Source organism: Salvia hispanica, chromosome 3 (genome assembly GCF_023119035.1).
Source record: "Salvia hispanica cultivar TCC Black 2014 chromosome 3, UniMelb_Shisp_WGS_1.0, whole genome shotgun sequence".
Taxonomy (NCBI): Eukaryota; Viridiplantae; Streptophyta; class Magnoliopsida; order Lamiales; family Lamiaceae; genus Salvia; species Salvia hispanica.
Window position 1 is genome coordinate 38,136,840 of NC_062967.1, and position 27,028 is coordinate 38,163,867.

The 27,028-nt window shown below is 35.6% G+C and overlaps 3 protein-coding genes across 5 annotated transcripts; 1 reads left to right on the plus strand and 2 right to left on the minus strand.

Annotated features, from left to right (window-relative positions):
- Positions 1–420: 420 nt before the first annotated feature.
- LOC125210093 (splicing factor SF3a60 homolog) lies at positions 421–3,848 on the plus strand (the record flags this gene model as incomplete). Its single annotated transcript, XM_048109673.1, has 8 exons — positions 421–675; positions 943–1,107; positions 1,310–1,381; positions 1,572–1,730; positions 1,886–1,963; positions 2,280–2,408; positions 3,032–3,178; positions 3,295–3,848. Coding segments are annotated over 8 exons (1,152 nt in total), but the record flags the coding sequence as incomplete, so codon positions are not given.
- A 2,740-nt stretch (positions 3,849–6,588) lies between these two features.
- On the minus strand, positions 6,589–13,611 carry LOC125214391 (histone-lysine N-methyltransferase ATX4-like). Of its 3 annotated transcripts, none has more exons than XM_048115394.1 (23): positions 12,380–13,562; positions 12,232–12,287; positions 11,899–12,112; positions 11,576–11,692; positions 11,406–11,474; positions 11,234–11,302; positions 11,040–11,125; positions 10,841–10,933; positions 10,608–10,743; positions 10,304–10,409; positions 10,101–10,200; positions 9,868–9,992; positions 9,381–9,526; positions 9,096–9,200; positions 8,519–8,583; positions 8,198–8,402; positions 7,976–8,059; positions 7,831–7,887; positions 7,661–7,750; positions 7,473–7,559; positions 7,297–7,371; positions 7,089–7,189; positions 6,589–6,990 (listed from the first exon to the last, which is right to left on the minus strand). In XM_048115394.1, exons 1-23 carry the CDS (start codon positions 13,289–13,291, stop codon positions 6,900–6,902), a joined length of 3,189 nt encoding a protein of 1,062 aa, XP_047971351.1. In that variant the 5' UTR covers positions 13,292–13,562; the 3' UTR covers positions 6,589–6,899. The 3 variants fall into 3 exon arrangements, with proteins under 3 accessions (XP_047971351.1, XP_047971350.1, XP_047971352.1); XM_048115393.1 differs by having other exon boundaries at positions 11,576–11,695; XM_048115395.1 differs by lacking the exons at positions 6,589–6,990; positions 7,089–7,189; positions 7,297–7,371; ... (1 more) ...; positions 7,661–7,750; positions 7,831–7,887 and having other exon boundaries at positions 7,976–8,061; positions 8,199–8,402; positions 11,576–11,695; positions 12,380–13,611.
- A 1,804-nt stretch (positions 13,612–15,415) lies between these two features.
- On the minus strand, positions 15,416–17,956 carry LOC125210823. The gene is made up of 4 exons (XM_048110421.1): positions 17,690–17,956; positions 16,005–16,535; positions 15,773–15,919; positions 15,416–15,698 (listed from the first exon to the last, which is right to left on the minus strand). The coding sequence occupies exons 1-4, from the start codon at positions 17,786–17,788 to the stop codon at positions 15,606–15,608; spliced, it is 870 nt and encodes a 289-aa protein (XP_047966378.1). The 5' UTR covers positions 17,789–17,956; the 3' UTR covers positions 15,416–15,605.
- Between the last annotated feature and the right edge of the window lie 9,072 nt (positions 17,957–27,028).

Sequence of the window (27,028 nt, forward strand, 5' to 3'; positions counted from 1 at the left end):
TTAATTTTATCATGATATTAGGAAAATAATTTTCGAAAAAGTTTCAGCTTCTCCTGATGTGAACATTAATGCAACTAGAATCCTTTTGCCGCAACTTTAATCTCACCTCCTGACCAATGGACGATGAAAAATGATGTTAGAATTAGCATTGGTGTGTAGAGTTGGGTGTCTATGTTAACAGAGTAACTTGTACACATCAACAATTTTCGCTATATTATCACCTGTCAAATGACGTGTTATTAGATCTTTTTCTCTGTATGCGCACACTTCAGTTGAACAATATCATATTCTTATAGAAAACTGTGGGATAATATGGATGGTTTGTGTTGGAATCTTTGAGGAATCCTACGTACGAAACTCAAGACTGTTACTCAGATTATTGCATTAATTTTTCTGAAAAATTTAATCTTTTGACAGTAATTAGGTTGGTTAGGTCATAGGACTAGGTTCACTAAAACAGTCTTTGATCTGTATTATTTTGAAACCTCCCTGCCCCCAAAATTGAAAAAGAGAAAAGGTTCCAGGTTCTTTGTCACCCATTTTGGTCACTCTTCATCTCTTTCCCTTGTTTTGAACAGACAATATCGGGATTATATGCAGAAACTTCTGGAATATCTTATATACTTTTTTGAGCGGACGGAGCCTTTGCAAGATCTTGGACGAATATTTTCAAAGGTTAGCTTCCAACCTTATTGTGATTTAGTCCTATACCTTGACTGCTATTCTCTTTCACAATAGATGCTATGACGTTCTCCTTGAAATTGATAAACTGATAAATATTTATTCCTAAAATATGTACTAGGCTAACTTTGGGCTTAGTCTATCTTTTGTTATTGAATTGGTTTCTATATTTGATCCCATGAAGCAGATGCGTTATTAAATTATTGGACCTTTTGGTTAACTTTAGTTGGCTTTAATATCTGAAACCTTTGTCTCTGGTAGGTTGTAACTGAATTTGAAGAGCTATGGACCAGTGGACTGATTCAAGGATCGCAGAATGAGAATCATGAAAATGGGAATGTCAAACAGCATGAGGCATTGATTGATCTTGATTATTACAGTACAGTCGAACAGCTAATGGAAGTAGGACCTGCAAAGTTAAAGGAGGTGTGATTGCATTACATTAGATTTGTTGCATTCTTGTTTAGACAATATTTAACTATGCTGTTCTGTCTTTAAAAACCTACCCCTGGTTCTGCTAGTGCCTGTTTGCCTTCTAACTCATTCTACAACTGTATTAAAGTATAATTATCATTTTATTTCCAATTAATGATGTTGTTGGCTGATACTGACCAATAAACGTTTCTAGGCATTGTCTGCTCTTGGTCTGAAGACGGGTGGTACTGTACAACAGCGTGCAGAAAGGCTTTTTCTTACAAAGGTCAGGGTGTAACAATTTTATGTATCGTCAAGATCTTGCAGTTACTATGTTTCCCAGACCTAAAAAAAATGTTTTTTGTAATTATATTTTTATCTCGTAGCCAGTAGTTACTTTTTTTGGGTTTATGCTTGTAATTATATAAGTGACTTTTTTGCATGCCATTGGTCCTATCAATTTTCTTTGCTTGCAGCATACACCACTTGAGAAATTGGATCTGAAACATTTCGTCAAAGGCTCACGCAGACATGAACAAAATGGTGGTGTTACGACCCAACAACCAAGTGAAGATGCAAAAGAGATTGCCTTGATGGAAGCAAAGATGAAAAAAATGTGTGACCTGTTGCATGAGGTAAGCTCATGCTATGTCATCTCCACTCATTGCTCATACCCTTTCCCATTTACATGTCAATTGCAGACTCTCTTATGCCCACTTACATTTTCTGGACTATAATGAAGTATTCACAGGAGCAATGAACTCTACTCTTGTTTCTTGATTTTTTGCAGACAATTGTACGGACTAAAGAAAATATTGAGAAGAAACATGCTTTAACTTATGATGAAATTGTACAAGAACGCGAAGAGGTATCATTTTCACACTGTAAACTTGGCCTTATAGGAGTAGGAGATCATTCTTTATATGTGTGCGTATTATATTTTAAGGGGAAAGAAAAGCAAGCCTCATGCACAGGGAAACATTGTAAGAGATAAAATTGCATAACAAAGTGATTTTATGATTCATCCATTCCCAAAAGCTGTCATTCTTGATACGATTGATCATTAGATCATGATATTTAGAGTCGGCTTACGTATACAAGCAGTTCTTATTAGACAGATTGGTTCCACTAATATCCTGAGCCTGCATAAATTATAATGTCTTTTATTTGAACCCTATGATCAGGATGAAGTACAACCTGAGTCTGAGAGTGATGATGAAGATCAACAGATCTACAATCCCCTGAAGTTGCCCATGGGTTGGGATGGAAAGCCAATACCCTATTGGTTGTATAAGCTTCATGGGCTTGGCCAGGTAATCACATAAATGCATGTACTCTTGTGTTGATTATGTGCTTCACCTAGAAACAAACTTTATTATGTCCATGGGTTCATCATCAGTTTAAAACAGTTATATTGAAAGGCGCTGATTTGGTTTATTGTTATATATTGATATATTGATTATAATTTGCAAATGATTTTGGCAGTTATAGAATGTATTGTACTGTGCATATTCGTTTTTCAACTTTTACTGTCTCAAGCAATTCAAAACACATTTCCTCTCACATCATGAGAATTTTGAGAAAGAGGGGGAGGGGGGGATAAAAGAAGCTAATGGGGTAGTACTTTGTACTTGCATGACCTAAGAAAGGTATAAGAAACATGGAGTCACAATTTCAATTTAAGATCTCATTTACAATTATAGAGTGTTAAAACAGGGGATTTGAATGACTTGTCATCTAATGAGAGAACTTTTCCAGCCAGTATACGCCTCAACAATTAGATGCTCATAATTCAATTAAAAAAATTTAAATGTTCAAAATAAGTACTACTACTTCACATGAATCATGTCAGAATTCTGCTGACATGCTTATTAGTACTTGTTACCACCTTGGAATTTGCTACTAATACTGAACAATAGCTTCTGACTATTACCAGGAGTTCAAATGTGAGATATGTGGGAACCATAGTTACTGGGGCCGCAGAGCCTATGAACGCCATTTCAAGGAATGGAGGCACCAACATGGGATGCGATGTCTAGGAATTCCAAACACCAAGAACTTTAATGAGATAACATCAATCGAGGTACAATAATTATTAGTACTGCTTGTGTTCTCCTTGTTGATAATTGTCTTCTCATTATCCAATGCATATTTTTGAATATGTTTTGGTGCGATGTTAATTGTATATCACAAATGTAGGAAGCAAAATACCTTTGGGAGAAAATACAAGCAAAGCAAGGCCTTAATAAATGGCGACCGGATCTTGAAGAAGAATATGAAGATCAAGAGGGCAACATCTACAACAAGAAGACATATACAGATCTGCAACGTCAGGGTTTGATATGAGTGAACTACCAAATGCGGCTTTTGAACATTCTCATTGGTTTCACGCAACTAATCTCAGCAGAGCCATCTAAAAATTTCTTTGGCTTCCCTTCTTTTGAAGGAAAGTTTTATCATTTTTATGAGAAGCAACCTTGTGTAGAGGCGCTATCTTGCTTAGCATACAAGAAAAGCAGGTTTAGAAATCAACTGGATTAGAACGACTTGCCTAAGCTTGTCTTTGTGCCGGTCGGGAGAATGAAGAGCCGATAAGCACTCAAGATAAGGTGGTCATGTCGTCTTGTCTGTAGCATGTAATTTTGTTATCACAAGCTTATAGCTACTGTGTTGTTGCATCATTTAGTGTCCAATTCCCCATGTCCCAAAAATTCGTCCGTTTTTCATATTTTGGGTTATTTAACTTTGCCTCATTTAAAGATGTTAGTACAACTTGGAATTTGTGGATTGATCTGACTCATAAATTTAGAGGGTTATGATCGTAAATTTGTAATTTAATAAAATCAACACCTCACCTAAACAAGGTGTGGGGGTAATCAAATGCCAAAGGTGTCCACTATACATGGCTGGGCCAAGCCACAAAGTGTGGCCAGGCCACAAAATTGTGGCCGGGGCACCAATGCCCATGTTTTTCACTATAGTGGACATGGCCAAACCACAAAATTTTTTATTTTTTCCATTTTGTCTATATTTTAATTCTACTACAATTAAAATTGTTAGACTACAATAATTAAATAAAATGCATAATTTAATGAAAACTAAATCGAAAACCAAATCTTCGTTGTATTATAGAACGGGGTAAAATTATACAACGAAAATTGTTTAGGAACACGCAAACAAAAGCATAAAAAAACACCGCCATCGCCGACTACTCGGTCTCATCATCAGAATCCGCCACTTCATCTTCACCCGTTGCATCGTCACCGCCAACGTCATCATCGTCACCACCACCGCCACCGCTCTGAGGTCCCGTCGCCGCCGCCGCCATGTCCTCCCACCCCAACAACGACCTCAGCCTCACTATGAGGTCGTAGTACATCATCTTGGTAGTCGGGTCGGTCGACTTCTCATACAAGGCCAGAGTGTCCTTGAGTTCCTTTATCATCTGCACGGCTAGGGTGTTTTGCAACGCCGCTCGGGCCGATCCGGGAGGGGGTGCAGACGGGCCCGCAGCAGAGTGTTGGGAGGCAGCGGCGGAGGCGGATCTAGCGGCTCGTATGGCGGACTGTTGACCCAAGGGCCGTGGACGCCGGGATAGTGACGGGGGGGCTCCTCCATGACCTCGTCGTTGAGGTCGAAGGTCCTTGAACCGCCGCTACTACTGCTGTAGTTGCCGCCCCTGCCCCGTCTTGTACGGCTTGGCCCAGAATTAGACGCGTTCTCGCAGATGGCTTTGAATTTTGGGGAGTCCCGCAGAACGAGGAATTCTGCCGCCCAGTAGGTAAACTTCTTGCCTACTTGCACATTGAACAACTGCATCGACAGGGATTTTATGTCGGCTTCGCTGCGGCCACTCTGAGCAGTGCGCATTTGGTTCTCGTATATACCAATGAACTTCCGAAGAGCTGTAGTGATCCTGCCGAACTTCTTCCGAATCTGATCGGGTGTACGGTCGACGCTCCCCGACGGTTTGAATTCATTGTACACCACCAAGACTTTCCGCCAGAAGCATAAGTCGGTCTGATCCGTGCCAACTATGGAATCTGTCGTCACCGCGTCCCATGCCCTAGCAATAGCAACGGACTCGGCGTCTGTGTGCAAAAACCCTCGTCGACCACCGCGGCCGCCGCCGCCGCCCCTTCGCCCGCCATTCCCGCCGCCGCCGCCGCCGCTTCTTCCACCGCCTCCTCTCCCCGTCTCTACACGACCGGGCGTCGGCGGGGTATCAGGCGACCCCATCAATTGTTCCCATGTGAATCTATCAGATTCATCAAGCGGAAAATGACTGCTCTGAAATGGGGAGGCTTGAAATTGGGACGGGAAGTTAATTGCGTCCATGTTGGGTCGATAGTCGCCCGTCCCTGGTTGGGTACGACCCGCATATCTCTGCTGATAGGCCGAGGACTGCCCCGGTTTTGGGGTGTTTGTAGCCACGGCGCCGGCGATGGCGGACTCCACATCTGGGATGGAGGAGGGGTGGGACTCGATCCCCAGCGTTGGGGGGGTGGAAAGCCCCCCTGTCCCGAATCTCCATAACCGGGATCGTCTCCGCCTTGCATTTCACAAAAATTCAAATTGAAGGGAATAGGGTAAATTGTGTGTGAGAGTAGAGTAAAAATAAGATATGAATTTTAGGTATAAATAGAAAAAATTTCAAATTTTTTTTTAAAAAAAAAAAAAAAAAAAATTCTGAAAAAGGGGGGAGCCGCGGCTCGTGGCCATCACTATAGGAGGGCCGCGGCTCGCGCCCAAGCGCCGCGCCAGGCAGATCGTGGCGCCCCACGTCCACCCCCCGTCAGGCGCGGCTGCCCACCCCCCGCACTATAGGGAGCCCGGCCCGGCCGCGGCTCTTGTATAGTGGACACTCTAACTAATTCCCAATCCAGAACCCAGAACTTCAACATTATGTTGGAAATTTCTACATATAGTTATAACTTTATCAATATAACATGTAAATTTAAATCTCAACACAATGATATAATTTTATCAACACAAATCTATTGAGAAAGTTGTCTTTGTGTTGATAATTTTAACACATAATATTGAGATAGTTCTAGGTTCTGGATTAGAAGGTTGGTTTTATTTTAACGGGACCCACAAGGTGTGAATATATAATTTTTACAAAAAGTTTGAAGTTTACCATGAAAGTGTGAAACACAAAATGTCTTATACTTGTTTCATGTTGATAAAAAAAGTTTTATCATTGTTTCATAGTGGTATAAAAATTTTTTTCATTGTTTTATGGTTTGTACGTCACATTAGTAAAAACTTAACGCCTATTTAAACAACGGTAAAACATTTTTTATGAGTTATGTATTTATCCGGTAAACAATCTAGTCATATCAAAACCGGGCCAAACACCACCAAAAAACCCACCTAATAATACAAGTCATGCACTAGTATGAACAAATAAAAAGTCGTGCAATACTATTTGGCAAATAAATTTTTTATAAAACAACCACTAACCAAGAACAACCACTGCCCAAGAAAACAGAAAAAAAACATTTCTTTTTCATTATGAAATATTACAACCACTGTCCAAGAATAACACAAATTATGGCATAAATTTTTTTGAAACTACTGTAATTTACACAAAAATGCCTAAAGCTCTACCTTCTATTGAGCAGTGGCCGTTATTAGTAACCTTCTAAATTGTAAAATCTCAAAATAGGAGGAAAAAAATTACATTTTTCTTTGAACCAAGAAAGATAACTTTACAAAATTAGCAGACTAATGGTGAGGTCTTCTGCAAAGGCAAACAAGTTAGAGTTCCCTTGGAGGAAACAATGGCTATTTCGTGTCACCTAGTTCATGAACTTTCGACAAGTCGGAGCACCACACATGCAAGGCACTTTGAATTCTTCAGGTTCATCAGGATCAAACAAGTAGTCGTAACTGCCAAGATGCACCAAAAGTAACAGTAAAAACTCTAGTTGTATCATATGAGGGCAAAAGAGAAATGGAGGGAGGGAGGGAGGGAGGGAGGGAGATACGTCAATTCATCCCCAGCGGGCACATTCATCTTAGTAATGAGTACGATCCTGCTTTCATCGTTGCCCACACTCATTATCCTTGCATAGCAGTTGGGCATACACTGGAATCACGAGGTAGTAATGATCGTCAATATCAAACAATGCAACGAAAACACGACATACTTTCAAATAAAATGGATGTAGTAGCTCGTGTTTTGAGAAAACTCACTGAGTGGTTTATCAACCGAGCGATATTTCCTGCATCTGTGGCATCTACCACAACTTCTTCACTTATTTTGAATAACTGAGCAGATTTAAATTCAATTAGAACACAAAGGGGTGGGTGTGAGTGGGACTGGAAACATTATGTCAACAAACAATCAAATCTAGAAAGAATAATCTCACATAGCAGTCTTTTCCCTGTGCTCGATATCGAGCCTCTCTAAGATCTGCAACGCTGCGTCTGACCTGCTCGCCACGATATTCAACAACCTGGCCAGACCAAATGAAATTTAGAGCCAATCCCTCATATAGTACTAAAAGATATACATCTTGACTTACTATAGATGAATAAACAGTTAACAGGAATTTACCATTTCTCCTTCTGGGATGTTCCTACGTGCAAACAGACCCCATCCATGTATTTCAGATCGGCCAAAGCACACTTTATCCTTTTCCGTTTTCTGGATTCATAAACGAGCATAAATGACGTCATGTCAAGCTCCAGACCATCACTAGAAACACATCAACAAATTTATATTACCTGTAAATGATGAAGCCGTTCTTTGAAAGTGGAGAAGTCCCTAGGCTTCTCTATTTTCTGTTTCAGATGGGAAACGGTTGAGTAGATGGTTTCAAGTGAAGGAAGAGACAAAAGAAATAAAACTTGCAAGGTTGATGATATTTACCCTATTTGCATTTAAACTCAATATTGCACTCATAGGATGATGACGAGGCCCCATAATTTGGTGTGCAACGGCTTCCTTTCTTGTCTGCTCACAAGCAATAATACGAATGAAAGATCAAAACATGATACAGAAAGTAAAACATAATTTTCATTACTAATAATGTATTTCCTACTCCGCTCTTTTGCCAATAGGCATAATGAAAAACATATTTGTTGTACAAACCTTTTTTGTTCTTTTGTAGATGCGACATCTGGCAGCAGAAAACGGATCAACCTCCTCAGCATCCTCTGGAGAAGGTTCCTCGAGTTTCAACCTGTTAGTTGATATTAACCTTGCTCCCATGTGTCTTTTATTTTGAAGCAAGCTTTTAGTAGAGAAAGTCCCCTTGGGGGTTTCTACAATCAAAACTGTATCAGGATTGGGAGCCCTGCACAACAAAGGTGGAATGATCAATGTTGCATCCGTCCGAGGCAAGATTCACCATAATAACTAACCGCCAAAGAAATTAGACATTACAATTTACAAGAAATAAACAAATAATACCTGTGATAGGCACAGTATGAAACCATCTTCTTAAGTTGTTTTCCATTCTTCTCCAGGCAATGCAACTGCATTTTGCAATACACTTGGTGAAGAATTGCATGTGAAAAATATAATCGATGCAAATGTGATATACACAGACAAATCTAGATGAAAATATCTACCACCATCGCTGAGTGGCATAAAGATGGAAATTTGTCAACCAGGTGACATTATTATGGCAATTAATGCTGCTGTAGTTCAAGGGCATAAAGTAAAAGCACACAACCACTCCAATACGACTGCATAAGAAATAGTCGTATAGTGACCAGCAATCATATCACAAAATATTTGAAGTGAAATGAGCCCTTCGGCAATAGAATTGTTTAATCCCAACCAGAAGGCGGTCAGACTCCATAACAGATTGCCTGGTGAGCTGGATCATTCTTTATTTTCAGTTTTTACTCTATTAATCATCTCAATATATAAGGAAGAAATCAATCTATACAGCATGATAGATTCACTTCAGCCAGAATCCAATTAATTTACTGCAAGAACTAGCTCAAACACCCAAGAGACAAGGCCATTAGTTGCTTCTCACCTCCATGCGATACCCTGCCCTTGACGCGCACATTGCATGGTAATAGGTGGAGCACTTGCTACATTGTGTACAGGAACCATGGATTTGTTTGCAAACCACGCAGATCTGCAACGTACATAAACATCCTATTTAGTAAAAAATACTAGTACTAAAATGTGGTGAAGTATACTAACAAATCAACCAACAAAAGCACCCTTATGTAAGAGCAATGCATAAATAAATAAACAGAAGACATATTACATTATGCCTAAGAATTATAAGATTCATGAGTCGCAGAAACATTACCTTCACAAAAGAGCTTGAAGGAATTCTCAATATTCCAAGGGCAGGCTCCATCTTTTCGTCACTTGCAAAAGAAACTTCAGGTTGAAACCAAGCACAAGTGACGTGAACCCACAAAGGAGCAATATCTGTAGGCTTCAGAGCACCCCCTGAATTGGAAAATACATTAAAAAATTATTATGATAGAAAATTGAAGATAAGCTTTAGCTTGTTTTTACTTGTCATTGGATATTATACTGCCATGCACCAATTATTTATTGAGCTATATATATTACTAGGAGACAGAATCTATTGCTATCCTCATTCCTTCTATAAAATTTTGTTTCTAAATTAGATCAACACCAATTAGTGAATCCTACTAACCAAACACTCATGCACAAATTTTCCCCAGTCAGTGATTACATGGATATCAATAGACAAAAACCAGCAAGCACTTCTGATATAATAATTTAATTCCTAAACCAGGGAAAACATGTAATAAGATCTGCACCTTTCACAGGACAGAGGCAACACTCCCTCTCAATATCAGGAGTTTCACATGCTCTACAGACCCATGAAGTAAAGTCAGTAACATTTCTTGCTCCATAGCATTCTTGATGAACGGCAATTTGACATCTGAGAATAACAATGAAAAATCAACATAATATTCATCACCTCAAGGAATATTTCTGATGAACAGAGATGTAGTTTACAGCAACAACTGGAGCCAAGCTGGACATATACCTAATGCAGATAATAATTTTGTTGAAGTCCCAATCTTCAACCCACCGACATACAGCACACCTTTCTGTTGTCCACTTCGCACAAACTGGTTCATAGTGCTCTATCATGTAAAAAAACAACTAAGTTATAATTCATGCTGCAGTGGATAAAGCTGCAGAGATATTCCAGCAGAACATGAACATTAACTCAGCTTAGGGGAGAACCTTGTAGAAAATTAACCAACTTCTGCTTCCGCACTTTGATAGAAGGCCGCTTGACAGATTTAGCAGGAACAAGGCTACGTTCATGAAACTCGGCCATCTGTAACATCTATAAAAGGAAAATACCTTAAAAAACTGACGTGTTTGGTACAGTATGTCATGGAAATTTCAATAACCATTAAATAAGCACATCTTCTTTCAGAAATCACCTAAACTGGAAACCTTATACATACAGCTACAACGCTTGCAAACATGTTCCAGTAAAATAGATAGAATAATAATAGAAAGATTAGCTTTGTGAACACACCCATTGCTCAAGAGGTAGCAAGGAGCCCTTCACCCTGACACTTGATTTCCAGTTCTTCGTTTTCGAACCCGTGTGTCGTTCCCATTCACTAAGTGCCTGCTTCTCCATTCCACAAGCCCCACACTTGCAAACAACTCTGCAATGGGAAAAAAGATGGCAATGTTGCTTTCAGAAAATAAAAGGACATGTAGAGTATCCAGACTAGATAAAATGGAAAAGTAACTAGTACTTACAAATGAAGACTTGGAAAGTAGATTCCTTCAAAACCACAGCAAACGACAGCAACTTTGTCAGGCAATGCAACTTTACCATTCTTTTTCTTGTTTCTGGAACAAGTATCATGATTCTCAGAAGTTGAGGTGGCAAAAAGATTTTGAATTGCAGAAAATACAAAACTATACATTAGAGAAAAACAGAGCAAGCATAACTTACTTAGACTGCAAAGTTTCTGAATCAGATAGCTCAAAATTGAACCGGGCTTTGCATTCAGGGCAGTAATAATCATTTGTCCCCAGATCCTGGAATAAGTGAAAATGGGTTGATTCAGAAATCAATAAATTTCAGGTCCTACATAGGAATGTATTCAGAGTGGAATTATGAGTGCAGTGCAGGGCATCCAAGGAGACCTTGAAATTTCTTTTCGAAAATTTGTCGCACTCTGCATGGACCCAGACTTTACAACCATTACAACGCACCTGAAGTTGTAAGTTGAACAACGATTTAGGAGAAAATAGCAACCATGTATCTATAGGACATATTAAAATATAGAAGCTACCAAAAGCTTAAACTTGACCGTACCCAAGTTCCATTATCTGATTGGTTCCGGATCTTTTTGCATATGCCACAATAGTGTTTCATTTTTTTCAACTGATACATGAAAGAGCCAATCATCAGCAAAAACTAAAAAGGCATGTAGATGATCCTGGAGGATGAATTAAGAATATAGCTGAGTAAAGCAAACAACGAACCCTGGTACAAGAAGTACACAGACGATTGGTACCAGGAACTATTTTCTTTGACAAGTAAGGAGGAATGCTCACTCCACATGCTTCACAAGATTGTGATTCTTTCTTTATGTGAGCATCCTGCTAGAAAAGATGAAATCTTCTCAACTTCGTGACATTCAAGCAAGCAATTTTAGTAATTGCAAGTTTACAATTTTTTACGACAATGAAAAGCAACATGAAACTGAAGAATGATGGAAACCGCGGATGTCCAATTTCCACAAACAAGTACTAGAGGATAACTGGAACACTAACAAGCCAATCAAATCATTATATAATCAATGTACCGGTTCTGCAGAGCTGCACTGTTGATCCTGATTTAAACCAGTAGCCTCAAACACCCGTCTTCTAAGAGAGTGAAGATAATGTGACTTGCCAGCTGCGGCACTGATTTCAACCATCAACATCTCGTTGAAGCCATTTTCAGCTAGAAAAGCCTCCTCTATTGCAGAACGAAGATCAGCGGGCTTGCTATCATTGAGTTCAGTCTGCCCCTGAAACCTAAGGCAACAAAATTTACATCGCTTCTAACTCCACATGCACCACCAATTATGAGTGGAGAAACAAATAGGGGAAAGGGAAGAAGAAAAACACACACAACAAAACTAATAATTAACTACCTGTCCACATAGTCAATAAATGGAAATATCCTCCCGCTTTTGATCCATGCATAGTCCTGCTCAAAAAAGCATGCCAAAATAAGTGCATCTGTTAGGTATTACAGTTGGAAAGCTAAAAAAGAACATAAACTAAGGACAGAAAACTTACCCTTTGTGTTCCATTGCCAGAATAACCAAAGAACATTACACAAATTGCACCACTAATCCGATAGTTGAACACTTGCGTTGGCACCTGCAACTCTTGATTGAGCACAATTGCTGGCCAAGCAGGACAATGCTTCCCAGGTATCGCCCACACTATATCACCTTCACCAAAATCTTTGGTGCTATACAATTTATCAATACCAGATATTTCTATACACTCATCGTAGTCGTCATCATCATCAACTTCATCATCCTCATAATCATCATCATAATCATAATCATCTTCGGATTGCTGATGCAATGCCATCAAAGAACCATTCTTCTTACTACTTCTCAAGCTTCCATTCCTCAATTCTGCAATCTCATCAACAGACAAAGGCGAAAACTTGCTGCATTTGTATGCTTTATTCTTCTCCTCTTTCTGCTTTCTAGAAACGCTCACATTGTCGTGAATCCTAAGAGGTTTCAAGCTCGATTTACTGTCCTTCTGTTTAACAACTGGAACATATTCCGTATCCAAAGCAGAATCTCTAACAGCATTCTTACTCTCTTTCTTCCAATTATCAAGAACTGAATCATTGAATCGCGAAGGCAATACCTGGACCCTCCCTCTCGAAGTCCTCACCAGCGGCGGCCGCGACGCCTCCTTCGATTTTGACGGCTTCGGCTCCGAAGCCTCGCCGCCGTCGCCGCCGCCCTCCGCGGCGGACTCAGCGATAATGCTTTGAATTCCATAGCCATTGAATTGGATTATACCGGCGGCAGCTTCCCCAAGAATATGCAGAGGAAAAAAAACATTGGAAACTTTCCGTTTCTTCCGATTGAGCGATGAGTCTTCGTCATCACCGGCCGAGTCGCCGGCTCGGCACCGTTTCATAATCGGCATTACCGTTTTCAAGCTCTTCTTCACTATCATCCTCCTCGAAAACCCCCAAACCACTCAATTCAAAACCCTAATTGCGAATTGCAAACTCCGCCGTCGCAAAAATTCTCTCCGCCGGCAGTCGAAATAGATGAATTCGCAGCTCAATTGGACGGGAACTCAATCCAAAGGAGGCGAATTGAAGAAAAATCGGTGCTTTCCGCGGCGAAACCTGCGAATTCAGTATCGGAATAGGGATCTCTGTTTCAAGCGAGACTTTTCTCTCTCGTCGATGAGAGAGAAAGAAATATAGGTGCGCCAATTTTATATGCATGTATAAGTACACGGATATGTATCTATAATTCACCACTTTTTTATTAATTTTTGCAATGTGATGTAGTAATTGAGTGAAGATAAAATTTTGCTCTCCAACAATTGAAAGTTTTCTTGAATTTCTCAAATTTTGTTTATTTAATGTGTGCTTCTTCTCCTTTTATTTCTGGTTTTCTGCGAAGATATGGTGAAGAAGAGTGACTTCCAAGAAACGTGGTAGTCTATTTTCTTTTTTAAAAAAAGAATCAAATAAAGATTGCTTTTTTACCATTTTAATGGAATGTAGTGTTTTGGTAGACACCATTGAAGTTGATTAGTGGAATGTATTGATAAATGGTAGGCTTGATTTTACCTTTTTCTTCTCTCTATATATACATCAAGATTTTGCAATTGGAAAGAATACTTTTCCGGTGGCGGAGAAAGGCGGGAACCGCCGTCCAATTGGCTGAGCAAATTGGAGTTTCGGTACCAAGGCGGCGGCAGTGGTGGCGGCCTTCGCCGGAAAGAGGTTTGGTTAAGTGTATGTTAATGTATTTGTTGAGGCAACCTCGGATTCTCTATTCCATCTTCGAAGATTGAATATGAATATGTTTAATTTTCTTTGTAAAAAAATCCCAAGTTTATTTTCCAATTGAAAAAAGTAGGCAACCAACTAAATTTGAGCAGAATTAGACTAATAGTTCACCTCCGACGGCGGTCACCGCACCTATAGATCTTGAATTTTGTTATTAATTGTTGCTTATTTATAGGTAAATAGTAATAGTTGTGATTTTAATTTTAAATTTTGGAATGAAGGCAAAAAAGATTCATTCACCTTCTCTTCTGGGTCGAGCTTAATGGTGACAACAGTGATTTATTAGACGATTAATTATTTCAATTTTGGGTGGAGGTAGTTAATTAACAGTTACTACAAGAGTGTGAAATTGGTAGCAACTAAATTTGGATATGATTTTCTTTTTTATTTATGTATATGGTTAATTGGTTAGAGATTCATTCATAGCTACACAATAAAATTTGTTTGCTGAAGAAACTCGAAGAAATGGTTTACTAATTTTTAACAGTTGTCTTGATTTATTCTTCCTTTTTGCAGTGAAGGTTTGTGTATGTAATTGAGTGGTGAACTTTACACCTAAAATAAAAATATTCGTAAGTAAGGAGTGGATTCTGAACACGGCGGCGGAAGTGGCGGAGGCGCCGGCCGAAGGTGGTAATTATTCTCTTCCTTTTTCCTTTTATTTTGTTTTCTAGTAGGAGTATGTTTTTGGTACAGTTCGAATATTGATTGTGTTGAATTCTTAAATAACTGAAGGATGAGAAATTTTTTTGTTAGTTTTTAGTTCCAAAAATTTTTTAAGAAGAAAAAAAAAAGTGAGATGGTGCTCAATCGCCGGCAGCCGCAACAGGCGGTGGAATCGCCGGAGAAGCCAACAATTGAAGCTTGGTGGCTTTTCTTTTTAGAGAAATTCGAGTTCCCAAAATTCTACAGGGAGGTTTTGGATTTCTATGAAAATTTACAAGGTTTGTGTAAATCGTTGACGTTGTAAAACTATAATGAAATGATTAATTAGAATTAATTAACTAAGAGAAAAAAAGACTTTATTTCAGATCAATGTAGTGTTAGTCTATTCAATCTAATGTTTATTTTGAAAGATGATTATTGCCAAAAGATAATCTTGACAGTTGACATGACATGATTTAGAACCATAACATCAATCATCTAAGTGATCTAGAGATTAATTTAGATTGTGATAATATAACATAAACTAATATGCTAAGATTGAAAAATGGATTCTATCCAAAAATTGAACATAGGCATAAAAAGGGGTTGTATAAAAAAATTGAAGATGAGAAACAGAAGTTGTTATTTATTGCAATATGAAATTATTAAACAGATATGTACATAATAATCTAGAGAAACATTTGATTTGATCTACAAAGGTTAATTATTGTTTGAGCTACCACCAAACAAACTAAGCTTCTTATTGTTTCTTTCTTCACTGCATAAACTCTAACAATCTACTCACTCTCCTATACTTCATTGCTTCTTCCCACCTTGTCCTTCCTCAGTCTTGGCAAATCTTCCTCGAATCCTCGGCTGGCTGTCCGCGAGAGCTTTCCTGCAAGCGTACTGCAACGCAACCAAGTTATTCCGACTATCTAAAAATGCAACCAAAGAATGAAAAAAGGGGCCTCAAAATTTACCTTGATTTTTCTTCCAAAGTTTCTCTTCGACTTCTTGCTCCAGTATCTCGACAGCTTCTCCCTGCGCACCTCAGAAACGCAGCTGCTCATCACCCTCGCTTGCCCCAGTGGCGATTGAGCGTGGTTTATGCCACCACTGCAAAGAGCCTGCATCAAAACTCCACTGTCAATCGAGGCCAGATGAACGATAAGAATCACTATTTACGTGTTTTATGGAGTGTTAGTTTATTACCTTTATGTCTCCTTCACTGTATGCTCGTCGCATCCCATAAGCAGCTTCAAAGTCATCAACTTGGAAATCAAGAAAGCTGGGCCTCGGGAGAGCCTCATGGGCGTTGTCCATCGACCTCAGACAGCTGGAACTAACACTCTTCTGGAACAAACACTCAACACGCGACTTCTTCTCATCCATCATCATGTTCTCATCACTAGTCTTGACAGTAGTAGGGATGTTGATGCTGAGGACTTCAGAGAGCGGCGTCTCATTCCCTTCCTTTGCCAAGATATCCTTCCTGCACTCGTAGAAGACCTCGCTCAGGAGCTGCCCACTCTCAATAGACGACTCAACATCTGACACGCTCAACGACTGAGGAGGGGAGATGACATCTTCTCCACAAGAGATCATTGATATGGCAACCGTCATTGGATCAAGGCCCATAACAGGCTCCTCAATAACTGGTTGAGGCGCGTTGAACAGATCCCCTTCGCCCCAGAGGTTGTACTCAGCTGCAGCAGGTGCCTGAACGACGCTGCTTGATGCGCCCTGCACCAAGTGACATACCTTTCCATTAAGTTCAAGAAACACTACATCTCAATCGTGTATGATTCTAACAAATATAATCGAACACTTCTCCAAAATACATGACATTTCCAGTATCTCAATAACCAACAAAACAGTAACATAAGATATCATATTTCAGCAGAAGACTTCCAACTTCTAATCAAACAACAGAGATAAGCTGTTGCAAGATACTTCAAGTTGCCTAAGCAATATGTATGCATTACATAATACTAGTTCATGACTGGCTGGCAAAATCAACGCGCCTTTACATGATGGAATCGGGCAAAAGGCCCGGGGAACAATAGTGAGTCGACCACTACAAAATGTCACCTACTTTTACAGTTCAAACAAAGCAACACCAAATAAAATACCAATAACTAAAAGTGTTCAACAAACACTTTTTGTAATAACCTAGCCAAGATCCCAATTCCATAAGCAGCAACTACATCAACTCAGCCATTTAGTAGATGAAAAGACAAGAAACAGTTAGATCAGCCCTTTTTCAAGAAAACAAAGATGCTTGTAATTTTTTTACATCCACAAATCCAAATCCCACAGAAAAAGAGCACAATTTTGTTGAAAAAATCCAACCTTTTCATTACTAATCAGCATAAGTTTATTCAGTAAAGGGAATCCTCAGCCACAAGTTGGCATGAAAAAGATAAAATTTTCACAAAAATGGACTTGTTTTTGTCAAATGATATTCGAGTTCCATTTATGTCATGTGTACTGGAAGAGGAATTGACAAGTTAGTGAAGAACACGGAACTAATGATTGTGGTATTGATTATGCTCCAATTCTTATTTCTTAACCCCAAATGCTTTCCATTTATGCTCAGAGGAAAAAAATAGGTAGGTTATCTTCAAATTGTTCAAGTTTTGCAGCAACCAAATGGGATTCTTGTCCCCTGCAAATCCTTGAAAATGTCAATTAACCTAATTTTGGGACACCCAAAATAGTGACAATAGAAGCCCACAAAAACAGATCATACAAAACGAAGGCAAAAGCACAAAGACGGAAAACTGAAAAAAGATCAGATTTTTACACCCAAATAATCAAACACTCACACGCAAGAACACACAAAAGGGAAAAAGATCAAATTTTTACACTAAAAAAACAATGGGAAGATTGTTTACCGATGAAGCATTGGGCTTCTGAGAGCAGGCAAAGTCTTCAAATTGGTGAACTTCTTGAGAGAAGTTATGGAAGTAAGGGTACATTAGCTCTGCATACATTTACTTCACTTCTCTTTTTACCTTTTCATATAAAGATGAGAGAGAGAGAGAGCTCTATCTTAGTGTAAGTACAAATATAAGAGAGGAGCTTTAATGGAGGGAGGTGGGCTTTTATAGGTGTCGACAAAGGTGAAAACAGAGCAGCAGCAGCCGTGTTTCAGAGAGAGAGAGAGGAATCTGATTTTGGTGTGATGTTTGTCTTCTTTCATTTAGGACAGCGAATTTTGCAACAGTGAAAAAAAAGGGTGAATTTTTAATTACTCAGTTGAAAGAAAAAGCAGTGATGCAATGCAAGAAGCCAAAGTAATATGCGGGGTCACTATCGAATTTAGCCCAACTTGAAGGGTTTAATTATAAAATATAGAGTTCGGAATATTTGAATAAGGAATAATTTAAAAATTCATATATTATAAAATAATCAATTTGTCACATGAAATTGCTTTTTTGTTGTCGGCTCATTTTTTTAATGGAGTATATATTTGAGAGAATTCACAACTGCTAAATCATAATTTCTGTTAAATTTGGGTTTGTATTTATGTTATTGATTGAGAATTTGAGAGACTGTTAAAAGTCAACTAACTGATATATTTAAAAAAGGTTGGGAGTGTGAATTGGTTTTAGAAAATGTGAGACTGAAGCTCAACAAATTAATTAGATTCAAAGAAAACAAGATTGAAAATGAAGATTTATAGTGTTATTATTATTATATTCTCAACTTGGTGGAGTGCTTTTTTTTTCCTATTTCAAAGTGACAAAATATGAGAGTGACGACTGAATAGCGACAAATAAGGTTTAAAACTCATAATGCAAAATGAGCATTAATTAAGATCTAATATTGTACCTAATTTTAATATCATATGAAGCCAATTGTGTGCGTGCATACATATATGTTAAATAATATGATTTCAAATTCAATATTGTCAAGTTTAGGAGTAATATTTACTAGTAAATTTCAGTCATTCATCCTTACAAATATGACCAATTTAGCCCATTTTTTTCAACTATAACAGCCCTAATTTCGCCATAGAGTATTTCCAATGATTTTTGCTATTGTAAATTGATTGTGTATTGAAAGAATTATGAGTATCATAATTAAAGAAAACATTTTAAAATTAATACTTTTATACACTTACGGATAGGGATTTGTACTTTTGTACTAATGCAATCTATTTCTATATTACATAGGAATTTTTAGAAACTGAAAATGACTCTAAGTATGTTTCAGTCCACAAAATTAATATCATTAGTTTTTCATTCGAGAAAGTCTTAGAAGTAGTGACGACAAAGTTTCTTTTTTTCCATCGTTAATTTTATCAAAATTATCTGAAATCATTTATAGCAGTTAATAAGTTGACAGATGAAAACCAAATTGTATTTTGAAGATTACATAGGTTTGAATTTAGATAAAAAAAATGAAGAAAAAATTACTCCAAAAGATATGTTTGAGAAGAAGAAGAAGAAGAAGAAAATATTCAAATAAGAAATAGAAAATAAAATAAAATAAAAGGCCAAAAGGCATCTGCCGTCAATATAATATTAAGTAGGTTTTATATATATTAGGGGTAATAATCATTATATAATTTTATATTCAACAATAAGAAAATAAATGTAACAACAATATTTTTTTACTACGCTCATCTTACTTTGGAATGCATAAAGTAAAAAATAACTTTTGACAATTTAATTTTTCATTAAAACAAAGCTCAAAGGTCTCTTATAGTATCATTTTAGTAGCATAGTGAATTCATTTGTGAATGTAAATTATGCTTTACATAATTAGAAGACGCACATTTGGACAAAATAAAAAAAGGCAAAATTGGGTGACAATATTCAGGATATCAACTGAAAACTCATTTTGCAACTATTGCTAACTTTTTTATACATTATCCAATTTCCGAAACACTTGAACTCTTAAAATGACGAAAATCACATACATGTCGATTTTCAATAAAATTCAATAAACGATCATGTGCTAAAATTATACTCTGTTTAGACACGTGTGACAAACACATGCCAGCTAACACCACACTAGAATTGTTACTTACCAAATCTAATTTAGACAATCCTAGTGTACAACAACTTATCTTAACCCTTAAAATGGAAATTTGGTGGCCAAAATTAAGTGAATTGTATCACCATGTCATTTAGTGATAATATTACTACAAATAACTTGGTAGACTTTATTAGTGTCCAACGATAGACCCCACAAAAACAGGACAAAAGTATAATAATGGCATTGGAGGGGGTGGTGGGCCATATCCTAAGTACAAAACAACTTAAAATGATATGGCTTCTTTTGAGTGACTCTTTCAATAATTCCATACCAATTCTATTTCATTTTTATCATTGTAAGTTTGTAACACAAATAATCTAACGACATATTGCATGAGTCGCACGACAATATTATCATGCAACAAAAGATACACAAACAAGCATGATAAGTTCAAACAAAAATTAGATCGAAAATTCACTATCAGACATGCATATACAATTCACGATCAAAAACAGACTCCAAAAAGTCCTTTAACTCACGTAATAATAAAAATTATTGATCCCTCGACTTTGTCACTAAATCAATTCATAATACTATACTAAACTAATCAAAATTGATGCATCTTCTTATTGTATGAATACTTTCAAATGGATTCAAATGAAAATTTTATATTTGTTCGTTCGCATCTAGTATATGGGATTCTATATGCATGTTCGTAGAAGTTATGTGCTTGTTAAACGCACATAAATTGTGCGTACATAATGTAACTATATTTTAAAACTAACTGAACAGATTTTATAATTTAAAACCGATGAAGTTATAAATTGTAAGTTCCTTACTAAATTGCCTCTAATATTAAATTGGTTTGATTTGAAACATTCATGCTAAAATCACAAAAAAAATTCAATTTGATTTAGATAAAATTATGTCAATATGTTACCCAAAACTAATGTTTGCCTAAATTATTGCACAAAGTAAATTATAATTTATATTTATTTTAAGTTAATTAATTTTCATGAATTGATTCTAATGTAAAATCCATGTAAAAATCCAATTATATATACTACAATTTATGTAGTTTCAGTTAGACCAATCAAATCAACCAAATTATCTTTCAATTGGACAAATTAAATCAACCAAATTATGAGCACATATTTGATGTTAATATCTTGTCTTGAAAGCGTCCAGCTTTTGTTTATTTTTGTAATTGAAATCATTACAGATATTTCTGCGAGTAGGTAAACATTCAAACCATGAGAAAGATATAACATGATTGATGCTGACTACGAAGGATTAAGATAACATTAAACAACAATCTTAGCTTATCACCTCAAAAAAAAATTATATTCACATGTAGTTAATTTGCTAATTGTTAGGAGGTTAATTAGCTACTAGTTAATTATATGTACAAGCACAATTTGGTACTCTAATTGGTAACAATCCTATCTTATCTTATCACAATCTCAACTAAAAATAATTGCTACATACCAAATCCCCCCCCCCTCCCCCTCCTTAAAAAAGCTTCTAATTTCGAACTATATAGGTTGGTTTTTTTATATATTGAAAATATCAATATTATTTCCAATATTATTTCTATCACATTAATTAGTTGGCCCAAAAATTATGCCATCATGTATATATGTATGTGTGTGTATGTTGAATTTTTACATTATGTAATTATATATTTTATCACAAAAATAAGATTAATTTATGACCAGCATAACTATGATGATTATATATTTTATCATGAAAATCAGATTAATTTTTTACCAACATAACTAATTAACTATGACGATGAAATGCGACTTAATTGGTAAGATATTTTCTCTCCAATACATGCAATGTTCAAGTTATAGCATATGGTAAATAGGAATCATTTTTATTGAAAGGAAAAACATTACAAGTATGACACTTGTAAATCATAAAAATAATCTGAATTGAGATATATAGAGAGATGAACTGAATTTGGACTAGAAAATGAGTTTTATCTACACCTTAATCAATAATTTGTTTGAGTTGAGTAATTCCGAGCACTAACTACTGAATTAGGAGTAATAAATTAGTATCGTCACAAAACAATGGACCTAATTTTGGCCCAACATTGTTATCTATATTAGTACACATTATATAATGTGTACAAGAGGGATTATTAATGAAGTTTGTGAATTTCAAATTAATTACATTTGTTAATTTTAGCTAGGAAAAGGAAAGGGGAAGGAGAAAATAGAAAACCAAGTAATGAGTTTGTTCGTTCATCCAAATGAGCATCTCTCAATAGTTAAACACCAATAAAAATTTTCCTTAAAAAACTACTCATATATAATTTGACTTTCATTTTCAATAGGAGAGTCCACTAATGAAATGATTCTACCTAGGGGAATTAAATTATTCAAAATTTCTTAGGTCAACTGTTTTTTTATCTCTAAAATATATTTTCTACTTTATGCAATTATATAGTACCCCACTTAATTATAATTTCATTTTGTAACCCACATGCTAATCTAATAACTCAATCTATTAGGAATCTTTGAAATTGATTAGTTACAGCTTAATGAGTAAGAATCGATACAGATCATAATCAATCCATTCACACTGAGTCACTAATGATCAATTTTCCATATTGTTATAGTACAAGAACTTTTTTATAATTGAAATAATACTCTCTTTATCAACAAAATGTACAGATAGCATGCTTGACTGTTATAGATTTTAATAAAATAGTTGATGAACAGTACTCCATTTGTCCCACTTTAGGAGGCTCGGTTTATTACTTTTAGGTGTCCCACTTTAGAAGTCCCAGTTGAAATATTTCATAATTGGTAATAGGCCCCACATTCCACTCACCTTTTTCCACTCACATTTTATTATAAAACTAATATATAAAAGTATGACCCACATTCCACTATTTTTTTTCACCAACTTTCCTTTTTATTTCTTAAAACTCATGCTGAACTCAGCCGAGACTCCTAAAGTGAGACGGATGGAGTATTTTTTAGTGTATGAAAGGTGTTACTAAGGATCACACTAAAATTTTATAAATAAAATATATTTGTGAAGTTGAGAAATAGGGTAAATATGAGATCATGTTCTAATGAAATGATACTCCTTCCAAATAAATAAAAATTTTGTATACTTTTGGATTTTGCTCTTAATATTTTATGATATTTTTTATAAAACCTTCTCAAATATCGTTAAAAGTAAAAAAAAATTAAAAGAATAAAAAGGTGGAATATATTTCATCTAAACTTTAATGCCACAAAGTGGAGTATATACCCACTTTTGTATGGGATGTTGGTACATGGATGGCGTGTGAGAAAATGTACTTAAAACCTCTGAATTCCTAAATTAGGAAATCAGAAAGAAATGGAAACACATTTTTTATTTAAATTGAATACAGCTCATGTGGTCACGTGATTGCACTTTGTCCTTTACACATCATATAAGATTCCTACATGAATTAAGTAGCTGACACGTGGAAGCGAATTTCTTCTTTTGTAATGAGCTGGACATTTTATGGTTCCCACTAATAAACAAGAAAATACAAATTAAAACAATAATTTTTTGCTTCCGTACTTCAAATATTTTGTGATTATACTAAATTTTGTGTTGAAATGTTAGTATTCCATATGACTCTACTATAGTTGAGTTATACTTTTTTATTTCTCTCTCTTTCTTTTCCGTAGTTTTACTATAGCTGATTCATTTATTTATAGTGTATGCCAAAAACTAATTTGGGGTATATGTGGTACGATTACATCGTCGAACCACAAATTGACACTTTCAATAAAAAATAACAGAAAATCAGAAGGTGGTTTGGAATAAGATTCAAAACCATCAGTTTCGATTCAATATTGGAAACGTCTCAAACCTCGGCGGACCAATTCCGATTACACCTTACATGGAGCTAAAACCGACTACAACAACACCAGATGAAAATTAAAAAACAAAATGAAGAACAACATGGCGTGGATTGTTTGATAGTGGATTTTTTGTCTTAGATGCGTTTGGAGAATGACACCAAAATGTGACAACAACTTTTAATTATAAAATTAGCATAAATTTTGAAAAATAGCATGTATGAGCACATAGACAAAAGCTAAGAAAAATCATTTATAACTTCACTTCACTACATTAGTACTACTTCTCAAATTAAAGTTTATTATTTTAGAAAGTTTATTTTTAATAACTGCTGTATATATGCCGGTGCAATTTCGGTATCCATTCATGGATATAAGACATTACTAGTATTTTTTATTACATACATGATACATCTATATTTAATATTCACACAGACAATTGACAAATGTAAATTTTAGAGAAGCAGAATCTTATGGGAAAAAGAAGGATTCTTTTTAATGGGTGTTGAAGGAAATCGGTAACGCCGCAAAAATAGCTGTTTTCTAGAATCTAAATTTTGGAGAGTGGGGGTTGAATTTTATAAAATGTCAACCATGAGTATAAATAAATAGTAGGAGTACTATATTTAAATCAATAAAATTCTTTGGTACATACATCGTCATCAAGCCAGTTCGCTAAAAAAGGAACCCAATTCTAGAAATTCTTGTTTTACACGTATATATATGTAATAAAATAATAATTGATTATTTTTTTGAAAATTTCTTACAACTCAAGTATGTGATTAGTGGAGAATACTCGCATACCTTTAAGAATAAAGTGGATCCGTGCACTATGAATTTCTATTTTTACCGACATGTGTTTTTTTTTATCTCATTATCTTAACTTTTAAATTATGAATTACTCTTTCCGTAGTCGAGTCAAAATTTTTGGATATGAAAATTAAGAAATTGTATTGAAAAGTAAGAGGGAATAATAAAATAAGAAATGTAATTAAAGAGATAGTAAGGAATGTGATGGAAAAAAATAAAAGTGATGGAATGTTTTGTTTTTTTTTAAAAAAAAGAAATGACTCAACTTAGTTGTGATAGTACAAAAAAGAATACGACCAAATTTAGTTGGGATTGATGAAGTACAACTTTCTAACTTAATTACAGCTTTATCCAAACTCAAAATTAATTAAGGGTTGTAGAAGCGTATTGTTTGGATTGGCTTATCATGTTGTTGATTCTATTTTGAGTGCTTTGCATTAAGTTATTGAATATCAATAATCAATTTCGAGTTTCAGCATCAGTTGGATGCCAAAATCTCGAGTTTAGACCCGCACAGATCATTAGCTATGATTCAAAAATTTAGATATCCTTGAAACCTTTAAAGAGTTGGATATAGTTTGCAACAAGTTCGAAAAATGTTACATGCGTGTGAGCTATAATACAACTCTATTGGAGAAATGCATCAAATCTTTGGAAAAAAAATAAATTTAACTCAGTTTTTTCACATAGGATGACATGATATAAAATACAGTATGATTTGGGATTGTATAAATTTATAAAGAAATAACTATTTATAAAATCATAATGAATGGGTTAGTTGGTAGTTAATGCAATGATGTTTGGCACGGTTTCTTTGTCAAATTTCATTGGATTCAGAAAAAATAAAAAAAATAAAAAAAAATTATTCATTGGATTCAGCTTTTCATTAGATTGAAGAATGAAACTAACATGTTTTAGAAAAGATTGATGCGATATTACTCTCAGAAGCACTTCAACAGCCAATGTTTTATCATTGTTTTTATTTGTTGTTGTGTCCAAGCAAAAATTTCAATTCTAGCCGTCAATATTATTTTATTGTATAATTTTATCGGGAAAATTATTTGGTTATAATTATAATTGGTGGAATATAATGCCTTCACATAAAGTGTCGAGTGACTTTTACAAGAATATGTAAAAGCTTCGACGTGATGTATTATTGGAGTTTCGATACATGAATGAATTGATTTTGAAAGACTAATTATTTGATGTGAGAAACCCAAGATAAATGATAATAGTCCAAATAAAAACAATTGGTTAACAAAATCATTCTATGTTTAAGAATAAATAGCTACTCCTTCTCGGTCCGCCATTAAATAGTACATATAGTTATACTTAGATTTCATTTTAGTATTTATAGTAAATAACATTTGTTTACTGATTTCACTTATATTTTATCATGAAATTAATATACTTATAAAATATGATTGATATTCCATTAATTGTTTTTTTTTCTATATTTTGAAATCCATATCAAATTAAAATGGGATATTTCAATTAATATTAACAATCACATTGCCGTGAAATTATGAGGTTTCCACTTTGATTGTGTGTGGGAGTGTGGTGTGATGTGATGAAACACACACTCACACACTTTGAGGAGACCAAGACATGAAATTGGAATGATCTAAGGTCACTTTTGTCTCGTGGGATATCACCATTCCCTTCGCATTTCACAATTATTATTGTCTTTTTTTGATCGAGATAAGACGTCACTCCCAATTTTATCAATTCCTATAATAATTGGAACCAGACAAAACTTTGTTTTCTCACTATATTGGAAGTTTGGATCTACAACAATTATATTGCAACAACATAAATTTCTTGGAAATTTTAAAAAAATAAACAAAGTTCTTGTTTGTGAGGTGAAAACAACACATTATGCTCCCACTTTTCTAGAACTTCCTATGCACAAATTTGCTTAAATTCGGTTCTTCAATCTCAAATATTTTTTAGGACCGTTACTTCATTACTATGACGGGTTTGAAGTTGCAAAATCGATTTCCTTCTCTCCGTCCAATAAAATAATTGAAAGTTGGGGCGATTCACTTATGTAGGCCACATAATATTGAATTAAATTCAACGAATACAAAAATGAAGAAAATAATTAAACCTAACCATCTCACACATGATCTCAAATTCCATCTATGGAATGAAAGATAGAGAAAAAACAATTATAAATCCATAACCATTATAGGCCATTTCATATTTTCCCTATTTGTTTAGGTCTATAAAAAACAAAATTTATGTTAATTAATGGAGTATCTTATAAAGAACATAAGAGTCCACAATTGTGTTCAAGATCTAAGTTTAGATATCGAGTTTGATGTAATTTACCATAAACATAGAAATGTGCTCGATAATAGTTCTATCACAAAATTTCGTTTGCACATGTGCGAGCACCAACGATGCGCTTGCGGATACCTCGTCTTTTGAGTCACGAAGTTTCCACAAGATTCGCAACGAAGATTGCAAGTGGCTATTCTCGCTAGTTAAGAATTTAAAGGGTAAACTTCGCTTGGCGAGTACAAATAGTACTGCTCGCAGAATTGTGGTCGTTAAAACCTGTATTTTTTTTTAGTG